Source organism: Odontesthes bonariensis, chromosome 5, assembly GCF_027942865.1.
Source record: "Odontesthes bonariensis isolate fOdoBon6 chromosome 5, fOdoBon6.hap1, whole genome shotgun sequence".
NCBI lineage: Eukaryota > Metazoa > Chordata > Actinopteri > Atheriniformes > Atherinopsidae > Odontesthes > Odontesthes bonariensis.
Genome location: NC_134510.1, coordinates 33,865,055 through 33,883,924, shown reverse-complemented (window position 1 = coordinate 33,883,924; position 18,870 = coordinate 33,865,055). Strand labels below are relative to the sequence as shown.

Genomic DNA, 18,870 nt, shown 5'->3' with positions numbered 1-18,870 from the left:
CAGTGCTGCAGTCAGCCATGAACATAAATCATGATGGACGTCATATTTAAGGCCAACAGCGGCATGAATATTCAACATTTGTCTTGGGTTTGCTGCACACATCTGGCCCAAAAAACATGATCTGATTTGATAGTTTGGGCAGCGCGATTCTTGACTTTTCTCACTGTGCAAAATGAATAATTCAACTTGATGTAATCCTGTAATTACTAAGCAGTAAGTTAAGGATTTCAGGTCAACCGCATCCACCATAATGACTCCAGTGCACATTTGGCTGGTGTAGCAGAAGATTCCCATGACACGCGGCTCAACTGAATCGACTCGGTCTACACATGTGTCGGTTGAGCTGCGTTTTACACCTTAAGCACCTCTGCATCCTTTTCATCCCTCTGGCATTCAGTTCAAACAATGCAGCTCAACACATGTGGGAGGAGAAAAAAAGTTGATATCCTGTTCTTTTAATCACAGTAGTGGGTATACTACTTTTCCCACTTGCACACAAAAGATCGGCGGTAAAAGACAGCTACCTTGCCTGAAGCAAAAAACTCTGACAAGACGTTGAATCAAGACTCTTAAAAGACGTTTCCCTTTTTTCTTTTTTAATGTGCATGCCTCAGGAACTCTTAAGCTCTGAAACAGAAAACAAGAGAGGAGACGTAGCGAAGACAAAGCCTTTACCTGAGACTGATGAAGCTGGATGCCATAGAGGAGGATACCGCAGAGCTTGGCTGCTGAGGCCAGCTTCATGATTGGAGCAGGCTCTGCCACGCTCCCGCTGGTCGACAGCTCATCTGAACTCCTCAGGTGCACCTATCAAAACAAAGTCCACCGCACACAATCACAAAACACTTGCCAATAGTAATATCTTTTACCAGAATGCCAATTGGGCCCCTGTTTGCAGCAATTACGGCACATTTTTCAAGCAGTTGTTAAAACATGTCGCAAACAAAAAGGCCCGTTTCGTTCAGTAAGGCGGCGTTTAGGGAGGACGAGGGAAGCGTGAGCTCGCCTGTGTTAAGAGTAAACAGAGTTTGTTTTATACATTGTCCCAACTTAGGACAAAATGACTCCCTTTAGGGCCTTTGAGGTTTGTTTTCTTCAATTAGGGAAACATATCTGAGATACGCCGGTTAAGGTTATTGTGTCACCTTATGCAAAGGTTTAGTTTTTCCAAAGCATACCACTGACAGACACTTAAAGTGAGATGAATCCAGTGCAATTATTCTGTCATCTCCTTAAAAACCACGGCAGTGAGGTGTGATTATCAGGACATTCGACTCAAAGGCATCAACAAATCTTCCCTTAATGTACAATTATTCCACTTTATGTGGCTATCAATCAGATGTTTGCTGTAATCCGAGAAAGTTCAACTTGAAGACTGATTATTCAGCATATTGGAAGGAGTTGAACCCCAAATTAAATTCCTTCCTTAAAGGAGAAGTTTGTTTTTTTTAAACGAGTATTCAAATGTGCCAGACTGCCTTTTTAAGGCGAATAGTGCACAAAAATTAGTGTCAGTGTCAAAAGTTATGAGGTCATTTTCCTAACAAATATTGGGAGGGAAAAGGGTCCAATCCCTGGATAGATGGGTCATTAATCTTGGGAACAGCTGTGACACCATTGTGACTTTTAGCAGCAAAGAGCCTTATGTGCAATGTTACATTTTTGTAAAGCAGTAAATTAACACTTCCTGATTAATTGAAAGCCCAAAGAAAACCTTATTTCACCGAGGTTACAGTTCCAGAGCTGAGGATACCTCTAAGGATAACCGCACATAAAGTTATGTTAAAAAGAAAGCACATCCTTATTCAGTTTTATACTTTTATGTGACAAGACATCACAGATTACCTGTCTTTACATAAAGTAAATGGTAAATCATCTGCACTTCTATGCTACTTTTAACCTGAATTACATCCAGCAAAGAACTTTACAGGGTGTTTCTCATTCAGCCATTCACACACAAAGCCACAAACACATGACGGCAGAGCTTTGTATCAGGTGCTGACCTGGAATGGAGCCGGTGGGAATCAAACCCCTCACTTTGAGAGGTTATTTAAAGGGATAATCCGGAGTAAAATGCACTTTAGATCAATTTACGGGATGTTGGGAGTACATACGTTGAGTTGACATCAAAATCATATCAGTCGGATGTGTTTTGAGAATTTCGATTTGACCGTTTTTAGCCAAAAGTCGTTAGCCTGGAAGTGACGGGGGCATATCATGTCGCCGCTACAAAACGCTATTTTCATACCTCTTCTACAGCTCCAAACAACATAACACTTACGTGGTAGTGAGTAGAGGGTCCCTAAAGCCAAACCGAGGTGTCCCGAGGTCTTCATGTGGTCGGATATAGAGTCCAGAATGAATTTAATCAAGCCAGTACCTGCTCTCAATCAGAGCCTCTTCCGTCAACATGAGGCTATCTCACGCGAGACATCACGTCACGTGAGTCCGTAGTTGATTGCTGAGTGAGGAGTAACTCGCTCTAGAAAGTCACAATTTCGTTGCCGTTTTTTTACAAATATAGTCTAGTATTTCTTTCGAAAGTGAAATGAAGTTGTATGCAACAGCAAAGCCTAGCTTACTAACAGGTTGGAATTTTGAAATGTCACGTGACGTGATGTCTCGCGTGAGATAGCCTCATGTTGACGGAAGAGCTCTGATTGAGAGCAGGTACTGGCTTGATTAAATTCATTCTGGACTCTATATCCGACCACATGAAGACCTCGGGACACTTCGGTTTGGCTTTAGGGACCCTCTACTCACTACCACGTAAGTGTTATGTTGTTTGGAGCTGTAGAAGAGGTATAAAAATAGCGTTTTGTAGCGGTGACATGATATGCCCGCGTCACCTCCAGGCTAACGACTTTTGGCTAAAAACGGTCAAATCGAAATTCTCAAAACACATCCGAATGACATGATTTTGATGTCAACTCAACGTATGTACTCCCAACATCCCGTAAATTGATCTAAAGTGCATTTTACTCCGGATTATCCATTTAAGAGCTGATCGGAAACTACTTCTCTGCCCTCGACGCGCACTCGATCCTAAAGTGACCATCCACATAAAAATCCCTAAAAAAATCCTTGAAACCCCACTAACATGTGATAAAGCCTGAAACAAATAATGGGCGGTGTGTGCAGCGTCATAAAAGGCTCACATGTTGGACTAAACCAGATTATTAAGGGGCTGCGTCACCTTCCCCGTAATCACAACTTCCAAGACTGAGTTCGCGCACGTTTAAAAGTGACCAAGAAATCAGGTTAAGCAGAACGGGAAGTAAACTTTGTGTGACCAGCAGATGGGAGTCGCTCAACTTGTTAAAAACGTGCTTTGCTCTATAAACTGTATCACTTCTGAATTTGTTTTTGACCGATAAAACCTCTCATGTAGAAAATATTTCTTTGTATTTTAGCAACATTTCACCATGAAAAAAAAAAACATGAGGGAAGGCAAAGTGTGCAAACTTATCTGAGATTATTCTGGTTGTTTCAGTCTAAATGCAACAAAAAATAGTGACGCAATGTTTCCCAACGTGTTGACAAGTTATTTACCATTCACTGCTGAGTAATTTACTGAGTATCAAAAACAGGGAATGCAGCCATTTTTCCAGCTGTGTTGTCATGGAAACCAGCTTCTGCAGTTTTATTTACTTTTCTCTGATTATCTGAGATTGTTTCTGGACTGGTTCTGTGTGTCAGACTAAGAGCTAATGTTTGTAAAATTAAAAAACGAACCTGTGAATGTTTCTGGCTTCAGTTTATTTTGGTATTCCTCTCTGTGAGCTCTCCAAATAGAAAACGTCAGTGTTAGAAGAAGCTGTAAGTAAAGGTAGAGCTTCAATCCAAGTATGTGCAAAGCTTCCAGACAGCTAAGCTCCTCATGGCAGCTCGATGGGCTACGGGGGACGTTTTTACCTTTACAACAAATAACAAAAACAGCTACAAACAACTAAAACCAAAAGTTCTGAGCATGTCTTTCCAACATTAGCATCTCTTCACTGGCTCCCAGGTAAAGAAATAATTGTGTTTAAAGATGTAAACAGTCTGACTCCCTTCTACATAGTTGAAATGCTCCCTGAATGCTCACTGCCGACAAGTTGTGTAGTTATGGGATATTTTATTTCTGTATAACTTTATAAATGAAACCTGCCAAGAGACTGCAGACGCAAGTTAGCTTAAAGCTAACTGCTACAATCCATCTATATTTGATATTGTACACGGTCCCTTTTCAAATAAAATCCTCTTTGTTAGATTTAGAAGAAACTCTACATCAGCTGATGGTGCTCTCAGCCATCACGGTCCTGTTCTCTGGAACTCTTGACTGAAAACACGTCTTTTCTCTCAAACATTCAGTTCGGCTTTAATTCAATCTATATCTTTGTTCTGTTTTCAAATGTGTGGTTTCTGTGCGGCTTCATAAGTCGGAGGAATTCATCTACTAACATTTCTATGATCAGTACTTGATATTTCATCTGTTTTAAAGCACACTGAGTTTGCAGTCGGCTGATGAAATGTGCTCTACGAATAAACCTGACTCGACTTATGGATGTACGCCTCCGTTAAAGAGTGAAGCTGGAGTTTAAATGAGGCCCCATTTACCTCCACCTTTGACTACAAAAATCAAATCAGTTCATGATTGCTCTAATCGAATGTTTGTGTTAAATCTAAAGACATTCCCTCAAGGCGTTCCTGTGACGTCATGTCGCCACACAAACCAGAAGGATGGATGAAACCACCATCCACAGCGCTCACTGTTACTCGGTGCAAAACATCAGCGCAGCCTGGCTTCATTGGCTTTTTTGACATGTTTTGACAGGGGACATTTGATATTAAGTAGTAAACGGTAACAACAGCTGCTTCTGCAACATGATCTCTCATATCAAAGCGTTTCTGTTACCTTTACTGAGCAGAAACAGGTTTGTGTGTTAAATTTACTTTCACACAATCAAAATTACATAGATATGTATATTTGTCTATCAATCTAACTGACATTTTCAGTCAATTTCATCACATTATAACTATTAATGAGAGTGAATAATGATGCTGGAGTGTGGAAAACATTTTTGATTTAGTGACAAACTGAATGAATAACTGCTGATTTTTAGTTTATGAACATGATGGTGAACAAATGGCAAACTTATGCACCGTGGACAAGCCTGTACCACTGATTGTTGATGCAATGAAAACCGAACGAGGAGCATTCTTCTATTCTACCCACACTGCATGCACGGTTACCCCGAACTCCGCATTAAATGATCTAATTTATGCAGTTTATATCGAACCAAAAAAGATTTTTTGTTCTACTATCTTAATAAATTCTATCTACACACTATGTGTTGTTCCACTGAGGCTTCGCCTGCATCTCCTTCAGTTTTAGCCCATTAAGACTTGTGGCAACGTAAGGCAAACACCTGGCCTGTTTATAGACAACCTCCTACCATCTGTGGGTTATCCAAGAAGCCTGACAGACGTCCACTAAAACCATCTCCTCTCAGGAAAGTAGAAACATAAAATAAAGACAACTTGAGAGCTTAAACTTAGTGTTTTTATTGTTAATAGTTGCATTTTTCCCTCATGTTCATCAATATTTTTAGAAGAATCCTTTTTCACGTGTCTTCATAATGACATAATATACAATGTGGTCAAAGTCACATGACCCTGGGAAGGGAAAGGTTTCTGCAACCACAGGCAAAACCGATGGAGTCGCCACACTTGGGGGACGTTCACTCAGCTTTTTTAGTTTGTTAAATAAAAAAATAAAAACAGATATTGCTCAAAACAATCTTTTTAATACCTAAACTTTCTGGTTTTGTAAAAAAGCTAAAAATTTATAACAGAATTGTAACTTTTTCCTATTTCCTTTTTTTTTTTTTTTTTTTTAGATGAAGCCGAGGCAAAAATGAACCACTCAAATGTAAGGAAAGAAGGATGATCATCACAAGAATAAATATGCAAATGAGTGTGAAGTTAACTGGCATGAAACATGGCCAAAGCAAAAAAGTGTGGAAAGAGATGTTGATTGTTCGCTGTTCACTGAGTAAAATCAAAATGGAGAGGTCTTAAAAGGCAAACATACAGGTCGACCAGGGAAGACATCAGAGCATCAGGAAAGAAAACTAAAAGCAATACGCCTAAATAGTAGAAAGTGCACAATAAAAGAAACAGAATTCAGTGTTTGTAACCAAATTCTAAGAAAACAGCCGGAGGAAATGGAAATTACATCCAGAAAAGCCAAACAGAATCAAACAAGGTCACAGTGGGAAGTGAGAAGCAGTCATGGACTGTGGACGGTTGGATGGAAGTGATATTCAGAGATGGATCACTAATCTGCGTTGGACGAGGAGAGGATGCCGGAACATTAGTTTGGTGCAGGTCCAATGAAACATAGAAAGAGGACTGAAGTCATTTCCACAGTCACTGGTGATATGAGGTTGATGTGAGGTAAAGGACCAGGGACGATGGCAGCCATTACCTCTACAGAAAGCGCACATGTGGACACTCAAACTTTGGACACTTTTCTCATTCCATCAATCAAAAGGAGTTTTGGCGAAGCTGAGGTCATTTTTCAGGATGATGATACGTATCAACTTAATGACACGGCCCACAAACAGTCCAAATCTCAATCAGATTGAACATTTAAGGTGGATTTGTGCTGATCTGCAAACTGGACCCGACTGCTGAAGAGTACTGTTTCTCATTTTAGTGAAGTCCTCAAAGTTTTTAAGCTGTCAGAAAAGACAGGAGGCGGTTCACGAAAGTACAAACTGCCATTGTTGCTGCTTTGGTCAATAACTCCATAATTTCTTCCTCTACTTCATCTGGGAAACAAAAAAAAAAAAATCTATATAATGTTTACGAGGTACGTTTCCTAAAACCAGAATGTTCACATGTATATTATAAAAAAAAAACTGTTTTGTGTTATGTCTGTGTTTAGTTTATTTTATCCATAAATAAAAAAGCTGAATGAATATCTTCCAAGTGTGGTAATTCTGTCATTTCTGCCAGGATTTGTACATCCATCTTTCTGATGACAGTGATAAAAACACACCTGTCTACAGCAGGGGGTTGAAAACAGTCAGGCATCTGGTCAGAAATTCCAATCTCACCAGTATTTACGAGCAAAACTACAATGTTGCACATGGGATTACAGACTGAGAATCCCCTTGTGGGGACTGTCAGTGTGTGGATGTAAGCGAGCATCTCGAAGCAACTCAGTGTCTGCTAGCATGGCTGTAGAACCCATGTGTGAACTCACCCAAATGACGACCAGTGGGTGGAGAGGAGCTCGATTTGCTGCCTCTAGAGCCGCAAGTAAAGCCTCCACCTCAGACAGGCAAGAACCAGTGACCTGGAGACCAAGCAAATCCAAAATGATATAAAGCAAACACCTGCCTGAACTTTTTAAATGAACATGTTTTCACTTTCACAAAAGTTGACCTTAAAAGTGGGAACTTACAGAAACCTGGATGAAGTTCCACTCCTTTAATGAATGCCTGGCGTTGTCTCCCATCAGGTCTGGGATGACGTCCAGCTCCTTTAACAGACAGATATTTGAAGTATTCAGCTGATATATTTTGGTTGAGTGATGGCATATAAGGCAGGTGCTGCTGTTCCAGAGTCCTAATGCATTTTCAGGTCAAGTGACGGATGGACTGCAGCGCCAAAGGTCAGGAGCACTCTGGCTTTTGTTTCAGCCACTTCTTCAGTCATTTCACGTGAAAGCACAGCCACCTGCTTTCCTGCCATGAATCATTAAAGTCACATGAAAAGCAAGAAGCTTATTTCCATTAATTGTTGTCAGAAATGTATTGAACAAATGGAAGTGAGTAAAAAAAAGTACATTTATTCTCCTTTTTACTCCTGAACTGGCAGGAGAACTTGTATGCAAAAGACAGGAACAGCGATCGCACATAAGCCAAGTTAAATTTCATTACGATGCAAAATTGAATCAAACGACAAGGTGCAGCCAAGAACTGTAAAAGCTTTTTCGCTTAAGGAACCAGGACATTTAGGTTGTGATCTTTCCACTGAGTTTTGCCTTGGCATTCGTACACGAGGCCAGCAGATAGCTCTCCAGGTCCACCGTCTCCATATAACAATCTTCTTTTGTCTTTAAACGTCTAATAACAGCCTAGTACAACAATATATCCCCAAAAACAGGAAATAAACACTGAAACAAACATCCAGAGGCTGCGCTTGGCACCGTCATCCTGTTTGTTCCACCCCATTAAAGCAACAGAAAGTAACTGAAAATGTGAAATGGTTATTGGAAACACATGTCGGGGGGTTAATTGATCTTGAAATAAAACTGCCCCTGGCTTTGGGAGGAAAATCATTTAAGTTTGACGTGTAGATTTGCAGGCTTTGAAAAAAAGAAAAAAAAAAAAAAAAGTTGACATGATCTAAACCAGGCTGGCAGTGAAATCCCAGAGTAGATGTGTTTATTTTAGTTTAAACCCGGAGCGCCAAGAAACCGCAGAGGCTGAACGAAAGGACCACTCTGAGGACAGCAGAGAAACTCTCAGACCTCAACACTGTAATGCTGTTAATGAGAATTTTAAATGTGTTAAGCAGGAACAAATTTCAGTTGTTCCAGCTTCGACGTTCAAATCTTTATTAAAAACACAACGGGAGGGGGGATCTTTTCTTTAGCAGGGAAGAGGTGGAAATAAACTAGCAATGACATAAGCTGTAATGGAAAACTTGTTGGTAAAATGTGGCTTATCCAGCGCATGGGTTTGTGGCTCCTGGCTCCCTGACAAATTAAAGTCCAAATGTCACTGTGGTTTCTATCAACTCTTGAGAAATATTTCTTCCTCCTGAGCTGCTCAGTGTTCAACTCGGTTTACCTCACTGTGTGTTGGAGCAGAGCTGGTAACCGTAATCCATGTTTTTGTTAAAAGACAATTAAATATAGAGCTAAAAGTTCATGTCCTGTGCATTAAAGTCTGACTCCAGCAACTTACTGTGGCGTATCAGGGCTCCACACTGCCAACATTCAGTGGCATTTTGCGACCATTTTTGGAGACAAAGCAATTAATTTTACAACTAGGTTCACCAGTGCCGTTAGAGATCATACACCCCAGATATTTGTTCTTTTCAATCATAACGATTAGGGCTGGGTGAGTTAACTCGTTAATTATTTAACGCCAATAAATATTTTATCGCGCATTAACGCAGTTTTGTTTTTTTTAATTAAAAAAATGTAAAAAAAAAAAAAGATTTGGGGGGCTTTTGTGCCTTTAGTGGATAGGAAAGTTCAGAGAGACAGGAAGCAAGGGGCAGAGAGAGGGGGAACGACATGCAGCACAGGGCCATCCGATGCGGGACTCGAACCGGAGCCAGCTGCAGCGAGGACTATAGCCTCTGTACATGGGACGCCTGCTCAACCCACTTCGCCACGGAGCACCTCTTATTGTTTATTTTATTATTGTAAAAGTCTGTTGCTCACAGGCTTTTATTTTGTAAAAGTCTGTTGCTTTCTGCTGCGGAACCGGAAAAGAAAGTAATCGGCGGATCCACCAAACATGGAGAAGGGTACGGAACTTTTACTCGGCCATTTTCATTTTAAAGTTCTTCCAGACGGCGGAGTTGACAGAACCAAAGTCATCTGTAAACACTGCCAAGTTGAATTGTCTTCTCAGCGTAGTAGTTCCAGTCTAAAATATCACTTAAAGGCAAAACACACAACTGATAGCAGCAAGTCATTCAAGGAAACAGACAGTGGAGCGAGGCTTCTACATAAAAACTACAGAAAGATGCTGATGTTAAAAGTGTGTTTGCACAACAAATGTTATGGCACTTTCATTCATATGGCAGCACATTTAAAATAAAACTAAATACTAAAAGCTAAAAGCTATACGCTACTTTTTGGATTTTGCGTACAAATGCGATTAATCGTGATTAATCAGGGAAATCATGCGATTAATGAGATTAAAAATTTGAATCGTTGCCCAGCCCTAATTACGGTACATCTTTTGAAACCTCCAGAAGGAGCGAGAATATTTGTGTGCACCCATGTGGCTACTTTGAGCCATCACAACATCTACCTGTGTGAAGTCACTCAGCTGCTTACTGTGGCTCTCACTTCACTCAATCCTCCAAAGCATCAGTTAATTTTCCAAAAGAAACAAGCATGCAGCCTCTTCTGTGACACGACAGTCCCACATTTCAGCAGGTGGTGTCAGTTTAGAGGGGCAAAGATCTACCCTTTTACAAAGAAATGAATGTCGTTACTGCTCTTGGTTGAAACTTGGAACATGAAAACCTCAGGAGGCACAGCGACAGCGTGATGCATAAACGATGGAAGAACTGCTCCAGGACTGCGGGCAGCATTTTAAAAGCAGGATCAACTCATCTGTCTGAAGGAGAGACTGACATGAAAGCATAATCTACTACATCCACCATGCTGCGAGGGAGGAGCTGCCATTCACTACATTTATGGGGAACATTTAACTGTCAAAATGAAAATATAGTTTGAAGGGGAACTCTTGACACTCAGTAAAGACAGTTATATTCAGCTAAATAGAGGGAAATGACACCGGTGTGTCAACCAAATGACTTAACTTATGCAAAACAACACGTTAATATACCGTCTGTCCAAAAACAGTCTAATATTTTTGCTGGACCACCTTTAGCTTTGATTGCTGCACACATTCGCTATGACATCATTTCAATGTTCTTATGCAATGGCACTAAAGTCAAATCCATTTTGAGCATTTTGATCGACGAGGGGAGAGTCAGACCTCAGCTTAAAGTCTTCTCCAGCACATCCCAAACATTCTCAATGGAGTTACAATCTGGACTCTGTGGTGGCCAATCCATGTGTGGAGATGGTGCCTCACGGTCCCTCAACCACTGATGAATCCTGGCAGGCTTATTCCTGTGCCATCAGGGACGAGTATACGCCAGTCGTCAGCTAACTTTAATTTTTGGGCGGATAGCGCTGCTGAACCGAGGCCTGACCAACTGAAGCGACCCCCGATTATCTATTCTATGTTAATGTTATTATTGCCAAACACTTGTTTTAAAGAACAAGCCTCCAAAAATATAAAACTGCTTATTTATTAGAAGGAAAAAAAAAAGTGTAACATAGTGAGTATTTTTTGATGATTTTCCTGGACTTGACTGACTGAACATGTCCTGACTGGCTGGAAGTTTCAGGCTGATAAGCTGATGCTCCCACTTTTAGACTCACCTGTGACTCGTTTACCTGCCTCACAAAACACGTAGTGGTCACAAGATTTACAATCTTTTAATAATTATTTCCTGACAGCAAAAGAATGTCCCTCAGTGACATTTTTACAGTTAAAATAAAACTCCTGTTTGTAGCCAAATCGTTTATTTATGCAATCAAGATGTAAAAATGTGACAGAGTTGCTTTAAATTCAATATAAGTGCTGCAAACATTACACAAGAGATTACTTTAAAAAGAAAAAAGCTGGTGGTGCTGTGTTTGCTCAATACGTCCTGCTTTCTGCGTGCTGTAAATCTTCTAACAGGTTAAGGGTGACCATTGGGGGAAAAAAACTTCATTAAGTTAATAAATGAGTCTAAGATTGTTGTTGACTGCTCACAGAAAATTCATACATCAAGATAAAAGTATTAATGATGAGTGCACGCACGCAGAGGAGATGCTTTCACTCATTCATGTGTTTTTATTCCAATAAAATATCCATTTATCTGAGTTAGTCTTTCTTCTGAACTCACTTAAACTATATATGGAATAACTGATGCGCTTTTCAAATCACTCACATCTTTGAACTCATTTACATTTCTTTAGTTGTTTGATTATTTTTAACTTCGACTACTGCAGCAACCTGGAGAAAACAGGTTGTTATTTTATAAATAATATATTCCAACACGGGATAAAATGTCTGCTGAGAAGATGTTTACATTGATAGTGGCCAAAGCAACACTGTGAGGTCTGTAGCCGAGTCCGATAACAAGATTTTAACTTTAAAACACTGACATGCGCTCGCTCCCAGAGACTAAAAACACTGTCCTCCGGTCATGTGGTGTGTTCAGGAGGTAACATGACAAATTCCTTTTAGTATACATTATAAATCAACCGGTCTTTTTTTTGCCTTTAAACCTGGATTTAAACTGGATTAAATGTATCTCTCCGATAACATTCTTCTGAAAGAATCCCTAATCGTGCCTTTGCTCTGAGTGTCTTCCTCTCTCACACACACACACACACACGTTGCCAAATCCTCCACCTGCGCATACACTCACACTGCTTATCCCTGTATTAGATTCATGTAATGGCACTGTTACAAAGGTAATTCTTCATCGTCAGTCTTTTCCAGTTGCCTTTCATCTCCCCCATTATTCTTCCTCCTTCACAAACTCAGAGAAAAGGATGTATCTGGTTCCGAGCAGGCGCACCGGAAAAAACACGGCCCCTCTGGCCACCTGAGTACAGGCGGGAATGACTCCAATCGGACAATCCAAAGGCCCCGACACAGACCCCAATCCCTCTCTGGGGCCCGGTCCAGCAACAAACAGTGCTCGTTCTGACACGGGCTGATGAATGACTTGGAGCGAGTTTCAAGGATGACAAACTGTTTGGATCACTGCGGAACATGAAACGCAGCGTTCTCTGCCACTGACCTCCGCTGTCAGCAGATGCACACAGAGAATACACCGTATGTACGCATCAGGATGATCCAGGAGAAATGTCTCTATACATAGAGAAGTCCTTGGGGTGTTGTCAGCCTGGGTTTCTGCTCTAAAGAGGAGCAACAATGATAAATGTAAAAATATAGTAGAAACTTTTGGAACTTTATATGATCCAATACAAGGGCTGCAGGGTGTGTGTGGTGGTTAGCACCGTCGCCTTACCGTCGTTCTCTTCGGGTACTCCGGCTTCCTCCCACACCCCAAAAACTTGCGTGTTAGGTTCATTGGTGACTCTAAATTGTCCCTAGGCGTCCAGCCACCGGGGAGCATGGGCCAGTGTATTTGGTCCCAAGCCTGGATATATGGTGAGGGTTGCATCAGGAAGGGCGTCCGGTGGAAAACATGTACCAAATCAATGATGCGAGATCGACTGATAAAGGGAGAGGCCGAAAGAAGAAGGAGAAGATATAATCCAATACAAAAAAATCCTACCTTGATTCTTGCAGCAAATAATGTCCTTATAATTTTGTTAAAGGGGTGTTTCTTCAGGTCTTTACACTTTTCTGAACCTCATTCTGAAAGAATAATCTGCTTGAAGGCTTCTGAGATCAGCAACTTGTTCTGGGAAAATTCTGGGAACTTGGGTTGCTCTGCAGATTCTGTATGTTGAGTTTTCAGCGTCACAAAGGTCGGTCTCTTTTAACCTCGTTAGATCACCATGGTAACTAAGGCTGAATAGATAGCCTGCTCAAGAGCAGTTTTTGTTCCCGATTAAATCGAATATTTTACTGATAATATCCCAGATATCGAAATCAAACTGAAAGTGAAAGATCAAGACTTTTGAGCAGAAGTCAGCTGACAGAGTACGTTAAATGTGAAACCTGTTGTGGTACAAACACCACAACAAAAAAGAAAATCAAATCAAAAATCTAATTTATTTATATAGCACATATAAATAAATTTGATTTTGGGTTGCATGAAAGAAAGGGAAAGCTAAATGCGCCTGTTGTCTTTCAAACAAGCTGCTCCTGTCAGACGATCTGAGTATTCTGTGTGTAAGAACAGCCAAACGTGGCATAAAACGCTCACTTTGACCCTGAATCAGGTTTTAGGCTTTAGCCAGAAAGCCTGCTGTGTTGGACTCGTGTATTCAAACTCGTCTTTGTAACTTTGCACTGATTTTTTTCAAATTTCTCTGAGAGGAACTTTATATGTAAATATTACCATGCCCTGAAAAAAACAAGCTTTAAAAAGCAGACGCTGTATGTGGTCTGTGCAGTCAGATTTCCCTTCTTTGCTGTTTTGCATATGGACAATGTTTTCCATTGTCTGTAAAGAAGAATTTTACCAATTAAGTGGAGGATGTCTGCAACATTGGCTTATGGCAACATGGGAATTTGATGTGCCAAACAAAAGATTACGTAAAGGGGAGGGACATGAGCTGTTGTGGAAACTGGGAGATTGTCAAGTCTGACTGAGCTGAGGCAGGAGGACGATGATGATCAGGAGGAGGTTAGGATTCATCATTAAACAGTCTATTAATCAAGCAAACTCCCACTGCTCTAGAAATTTGACTGCCATCTGCTCTCCTGTGAACATGGGAATGGCAGGAAAATGAGGAGCTGGAAAAGCCGCAGAGTGTGGACATCCTTACAGGCTCCGTCAGAGGTCTGATTGCAGAGAGCGAGAGTCACCACTGGGTCACCCATGTGGAGCTCGCACTGAGTTTGCACGGGGATTTGAAATACACAACAAAAGACAGGAGGAGTTATAGGAAAGTGGTAAAGAGGTTCTTTGACAATAATACACGCACCATGTCCAGAGCTCCAACAGCCTTTTGGAGGGCATCAGCCAGAGTGACAGCAGGTAGCGATCCTCCTGTGATCAGGCAGGCAGACTGAGATAGAGTCGCTGAAAGACAAGGTTTTAAAAGTATGAATCAGTTCATTGAAAAGTGAGATTGAGAAGAAGTATTTGAAAACACGATTACTTGCTGTCTGAGTGGCACAATTAAAAAGTTTTTAAGTTCCCTGTCACATGACTAAATATAACTAAAGAACAAGTGTTCAGTACTGAGCTTTACTCTAACTTCAGTTAAACCAGCCAGCTCCGGTACTCTTGTGTCGTTACGCATTTCTTTATATTTTGCCAGGATAATAAATAACAGTACATCAGTCAAAAACAGAGTTTGTACATTTCTAACGAGCTCTAAAGTGAATATCTGCTCTGAGCTCCTTTATCCTCCAGCACAGCCTGAACCCTCTCAGACGAGCTTTCTGTCCTCTCTTTAAGGAGTCTTCAGGAATAGTTCTCCAGGCTTCTTGAAGGACATCCCAAAGCTCTTCTTTGGATGTGGGCTGCCTTTTGTTCCATTTTCTGCCAACATGATCCCACACTGCTTCAGTAATGTTGAGCTCCGGGCTCTGGGGAGGATTCATCCCTCCATCAGACATCTCTCAGGTCTTTGTTAGATTTATACCTAATTGTCAAGGACATCACTTTCAGATACTGTTCATCTGTTATACTTCATTGTTTACGCCTGCCACTTCCACTTGTCCAGTTTCCTCATATTTTGTCTGTAATGTGTAATTGCATCAACTCTTAGATGGGGATTTTCTTCTGTGTGAAGGACTTACGGGTCAAGGTTGAGTGGCTTATTAACGAAGAAAATTTGTCAGGTAAAAGCATGGACTGAAAATTAGCTTTTAAAAAATGCATTCCGTGTCCAAAGAAAAACTTTTAAGTCCTTAAGATGGCATGGAGAACTATTGAAAAGATAACCGAAGTCTGGCTTCTTGAAAGAAAATCTACTGGCTGGCTCCAAACTCCTGCACAGCACTGCACATTGTGCTGTAAATTAATGGTATACTTTCAAAATGTAATGGTCTGATATTACTCTTGCAGCTCGTTGGGGCAGTGAGGCAGCCAGGATTTCTGTAAACATCAGTCTCATCTGCTGATTAACATACAAATTGAGCCATTTCATGGGAAGAGTTGGCTGATACAACGCTATGACTCACCAGCTGGCACACACTCAAATACCGCTGGTACAATTAAAGGTGTGCAGACAAAAACATCACAGTTACTGATGACAATCGGCTCACTGCAGACTGCCTCAGACCTCCTATGTGGCCGTCTCGCTTGAGACAACCACTGAGAAATCAAGTCGTAAATGTCTGCGCAAACACACGCCTGGAACTGGCACACACACAAACCACGCACACACAGCGGTGCCTGTACATGTGCGCACACAGAAATGCAAACACACACAAACCGAGCAACTTAGCAGTTACTCAAACTGACAGATGTGAGAACTTCCTTCCACATCTTTTCTAAAAATCCCACAAAGAATTCATTCTCTTCGGAGGCTCTGGGAATTACCGCTGTGCACCTTATGTCATCATCAAACAGGTACTTGTTGGTCCAGGTGCTGGCAGAGTAAAATATGGGGCTGTGTTTATTTCCACTGCTCCGATTGTGATGGTCTCCCTTGTCCTGACTTGCTCTCCCCAGTATTCACCGACTGCTTACACCCGCCCTGTTCGTATCAGGCCAAACAATGCTACAAAGAATGTCTCCTTCTGAGAACGGCGGCAGGATATTTTAGCTCAATGTCACCTATTCACGTCCAACTCTCGACCACAAAAAAAAAAGACTAAACACACTTGGACTGCTCATTTGTGACCATTTCACCCGTCTGACAGAACCTATACATGTACAGAAATATTTTAAAACGTAAAAATATACAAAAGTCCTCTGTGTACAATACATACCACAAGTTACGCAGCAGTAAATGTACGAGGATGGTAAACTCACCTTTGATAATAGACTCTGCAGCAGCTAAATCCCGTTTGTAGGTCACCTGAGGGTCAAACAACTTTTCATTTAAAACAGAAACACAGGACAGATCCACGCAGACAGCCTCAGGTTAATGAGTGGAGATTGTGAGATATGTGCCTCTGAACAATCACCTACAATCTTAATGGAATTTTGCCTTTGAGCTGAACAAGTTAGCGTTTGAGCTGATGATGATGATAGTTAAAGGATCGTCCAAATCCCTGGCGTCCCAGTTATCCTGCTTCAATAATTCGACACACACATTTGGAATTTGTTTAAGGATGTATTGTGCCTAAGTTTTTAAAGGCAACTTTTCCATGGAACCTGGAGCCATCTTATGTACTCAATAACAGTTTGACTGGAAGAAACAGGGACTGACTTTGGGTTATCAACCCGTTGCTCCGGATGCCAGACAAAGTTTCTGCTTCTGGGGAAAGATCGCACCGCTCCCACACAACGATTCATCAAAGATGAACATTTAATCTGAAGCATTAATGTCATTAACCCAGTCGTTTTGGTTTAGATCTCATAACTTGACAGATAAATTTGTTTTTGGAAAAAATGTAGTTTTCAAAGCCGAATATTCTCCCTGGACTTCTGCTGCAGAAAGGGTTGGGCCTCCTATATGTTCGCTAAACATTATCACTTATAGACAGTTCTGGTCTGAAGTCAGACCAGTTTAGCCCCCGAACCCTTTTACCAATATAACCTTAGACTTGGCCAAAGAAAAAAGGCATTTTCTCAAATGGAAGCAATCTTTTATGGTTAACATTAGATGAGAACCAAACATTTGGATTAAGGTTGCTTTCTACACGCTAAAGGCACTGTCACGTGTGCCAGCATACCTCACTTTTGATTCAGGGGATTTCTTTCTGTCCGTTTGATAAATCAGTGGTGGGCCTGCAGCTGTACAAGTCAAAATGTCAATGAATGCAAAATTCCAAACCCAAAGCAGGCCCCTGGCGAGCTCACCTTCCACAGCGTTGGCGGGCCCTCGATGAGCTTGGCATTCGTGCCACAGTATTGCAGAGCCAGATGGAGACACTCGGTGCCAAACTCAAAGTCTGACTCAGTGCACTGCAGAGGGGACACGACAGAGCACAGCAGCTGTGAAAGATTGCTGACAACAATGTATTTTCATCGTGCTTAATGGAATTATAGCACAGCACGTTGACTGACTGGGCGGATGTCTTCCCGCACATTGAGTACGTCCGTTGTGACAGATCTGTATACAAGGTGGACGTTTTATTGGATTCAGAGTCTATAAAGAGCATGAAAAAGAAAAATAGTTGGTTAAATTTGTGTTTGCACACAGAGGAAATTCTGTCCTGATGGTGGGACCCCGAGTCAATGTGGGCCGGATTTATAAAATGTGGCCAACTTCACCATATTCAAACACTTCACATACTCGAACAAATCTCAGCAGAAGCGCCAGCACAGAATGATCTGTTTGTGACCAAATACTGCAATACTGGGAGTTTTAGAAGAAAAAAAACAGGGCACGATTTGATGAAGGTTAAAACCATTTCCATCTTTAAAAGTCACGACTGAGTCGTACCGGTAGTTGAACTGTTACGACCAGCAGTCGTATCTTCTCCAAACTTGGTACAAATCATGTTTGGAAGACCCCAAATACTCTCATCGTAGTTTACATAAAATATCACAGAAATATTTATAAATATACTTAGATGCCACATTAGTCACCGGTTCATACGTCTACGGAGCCGCCATATTGGCCTTGGCAAGTTCAGCAGAACTCCGTGGAGGACAGTTCTTTCTAAATGAATGAGTCATGTGTTCTGACCTGGAGCACAAGAGAAAATAAAAAGATGCAGAGACTGAAATAAACAATTTCGTGATGTCAAAAAAACCACGTTTGATGCACTTTAAATGAAGCTGACTTACTCTATAAAGGGACATCCCTAAAAGTAGGACCTGGGAAAAACAGCTGGTTTTGCACTTCCCCTTTGCAGCCATTTATTTTCTAACCACAGATGTATGAATCTAACACTGATAAACCCCAACTTGCACTTCAACAGAAGACCTGAGTGTTTTGGTACAATGTAAACTTTTGAATAAACAAACTGAATTCTGTTTGTGTGACTGCCTGTTGGTGCAGCGGCCAGCATCACGAACACGATGACGCATCGCAGCAACGGGACGAGTCAGCCAATGCGGCGTCTCTGTAAAATATTGCATTTCTGGGGCAGGCTGGAAGTCTTTTGTGGAATCAGTTCAACTTAAACAATAATAACTCTTGAAGACTTGATTCCAGAAACTTTAGAAAACCCCTTTAGAAGTCACATGAGCAATTTTTTCGCTTTCTAGAGATGTTATATTTCATGAGATGTTCGACATCATTAGCGAGGCAGTTCGTCTTTTAGGAGCTTTTATCTGGCTGTCTGTGTT

At 41.2% G+C, this 18,870-nt stretch overlaps 1 protein-coding gene across 1 annotated transcript in view; it reads right to left on the bottom strand.

The window, feature by feature from the left end:
* The window catches only part of crppa (CDP-L-ribitol pyrophosphorylase A), a 54,275-nt gene that overhangs the window by 21,990 nt on the left and 13,415 nt on the right, over positions 1 to 18,870 (bottom strand). The window contains exons 4-9 of the mRNA XM_075466200.1: positions 17,434 to 17,538; positions 16,441 to 16,486; positions 14,438 to 14,535; positions 7,457 to 7,534; positions 7,256 to 7,348; positions 676 to 807 (exon numbers count right to left, since the gene is read on the bottom strand). Coding sequence (XP_075322315.1) covers positions 676 to 807; positions 7,256 to 7,348; positions 7,457 to 7,534; positions 14,438 to 14,535; positions 16,441 to 16,486; positions 17,434 to 17,538 — 552 coding nt within the window. The remainder of the gene's footprint in view (positions 1 to 675; positions 808 to 7,255; positions 7,349 to 7,456; positions 7,535 to 14,437; positions 14,536 to 16,440; positions 16,487 to 17,433; positions 17,539 to 18,870) is intronic.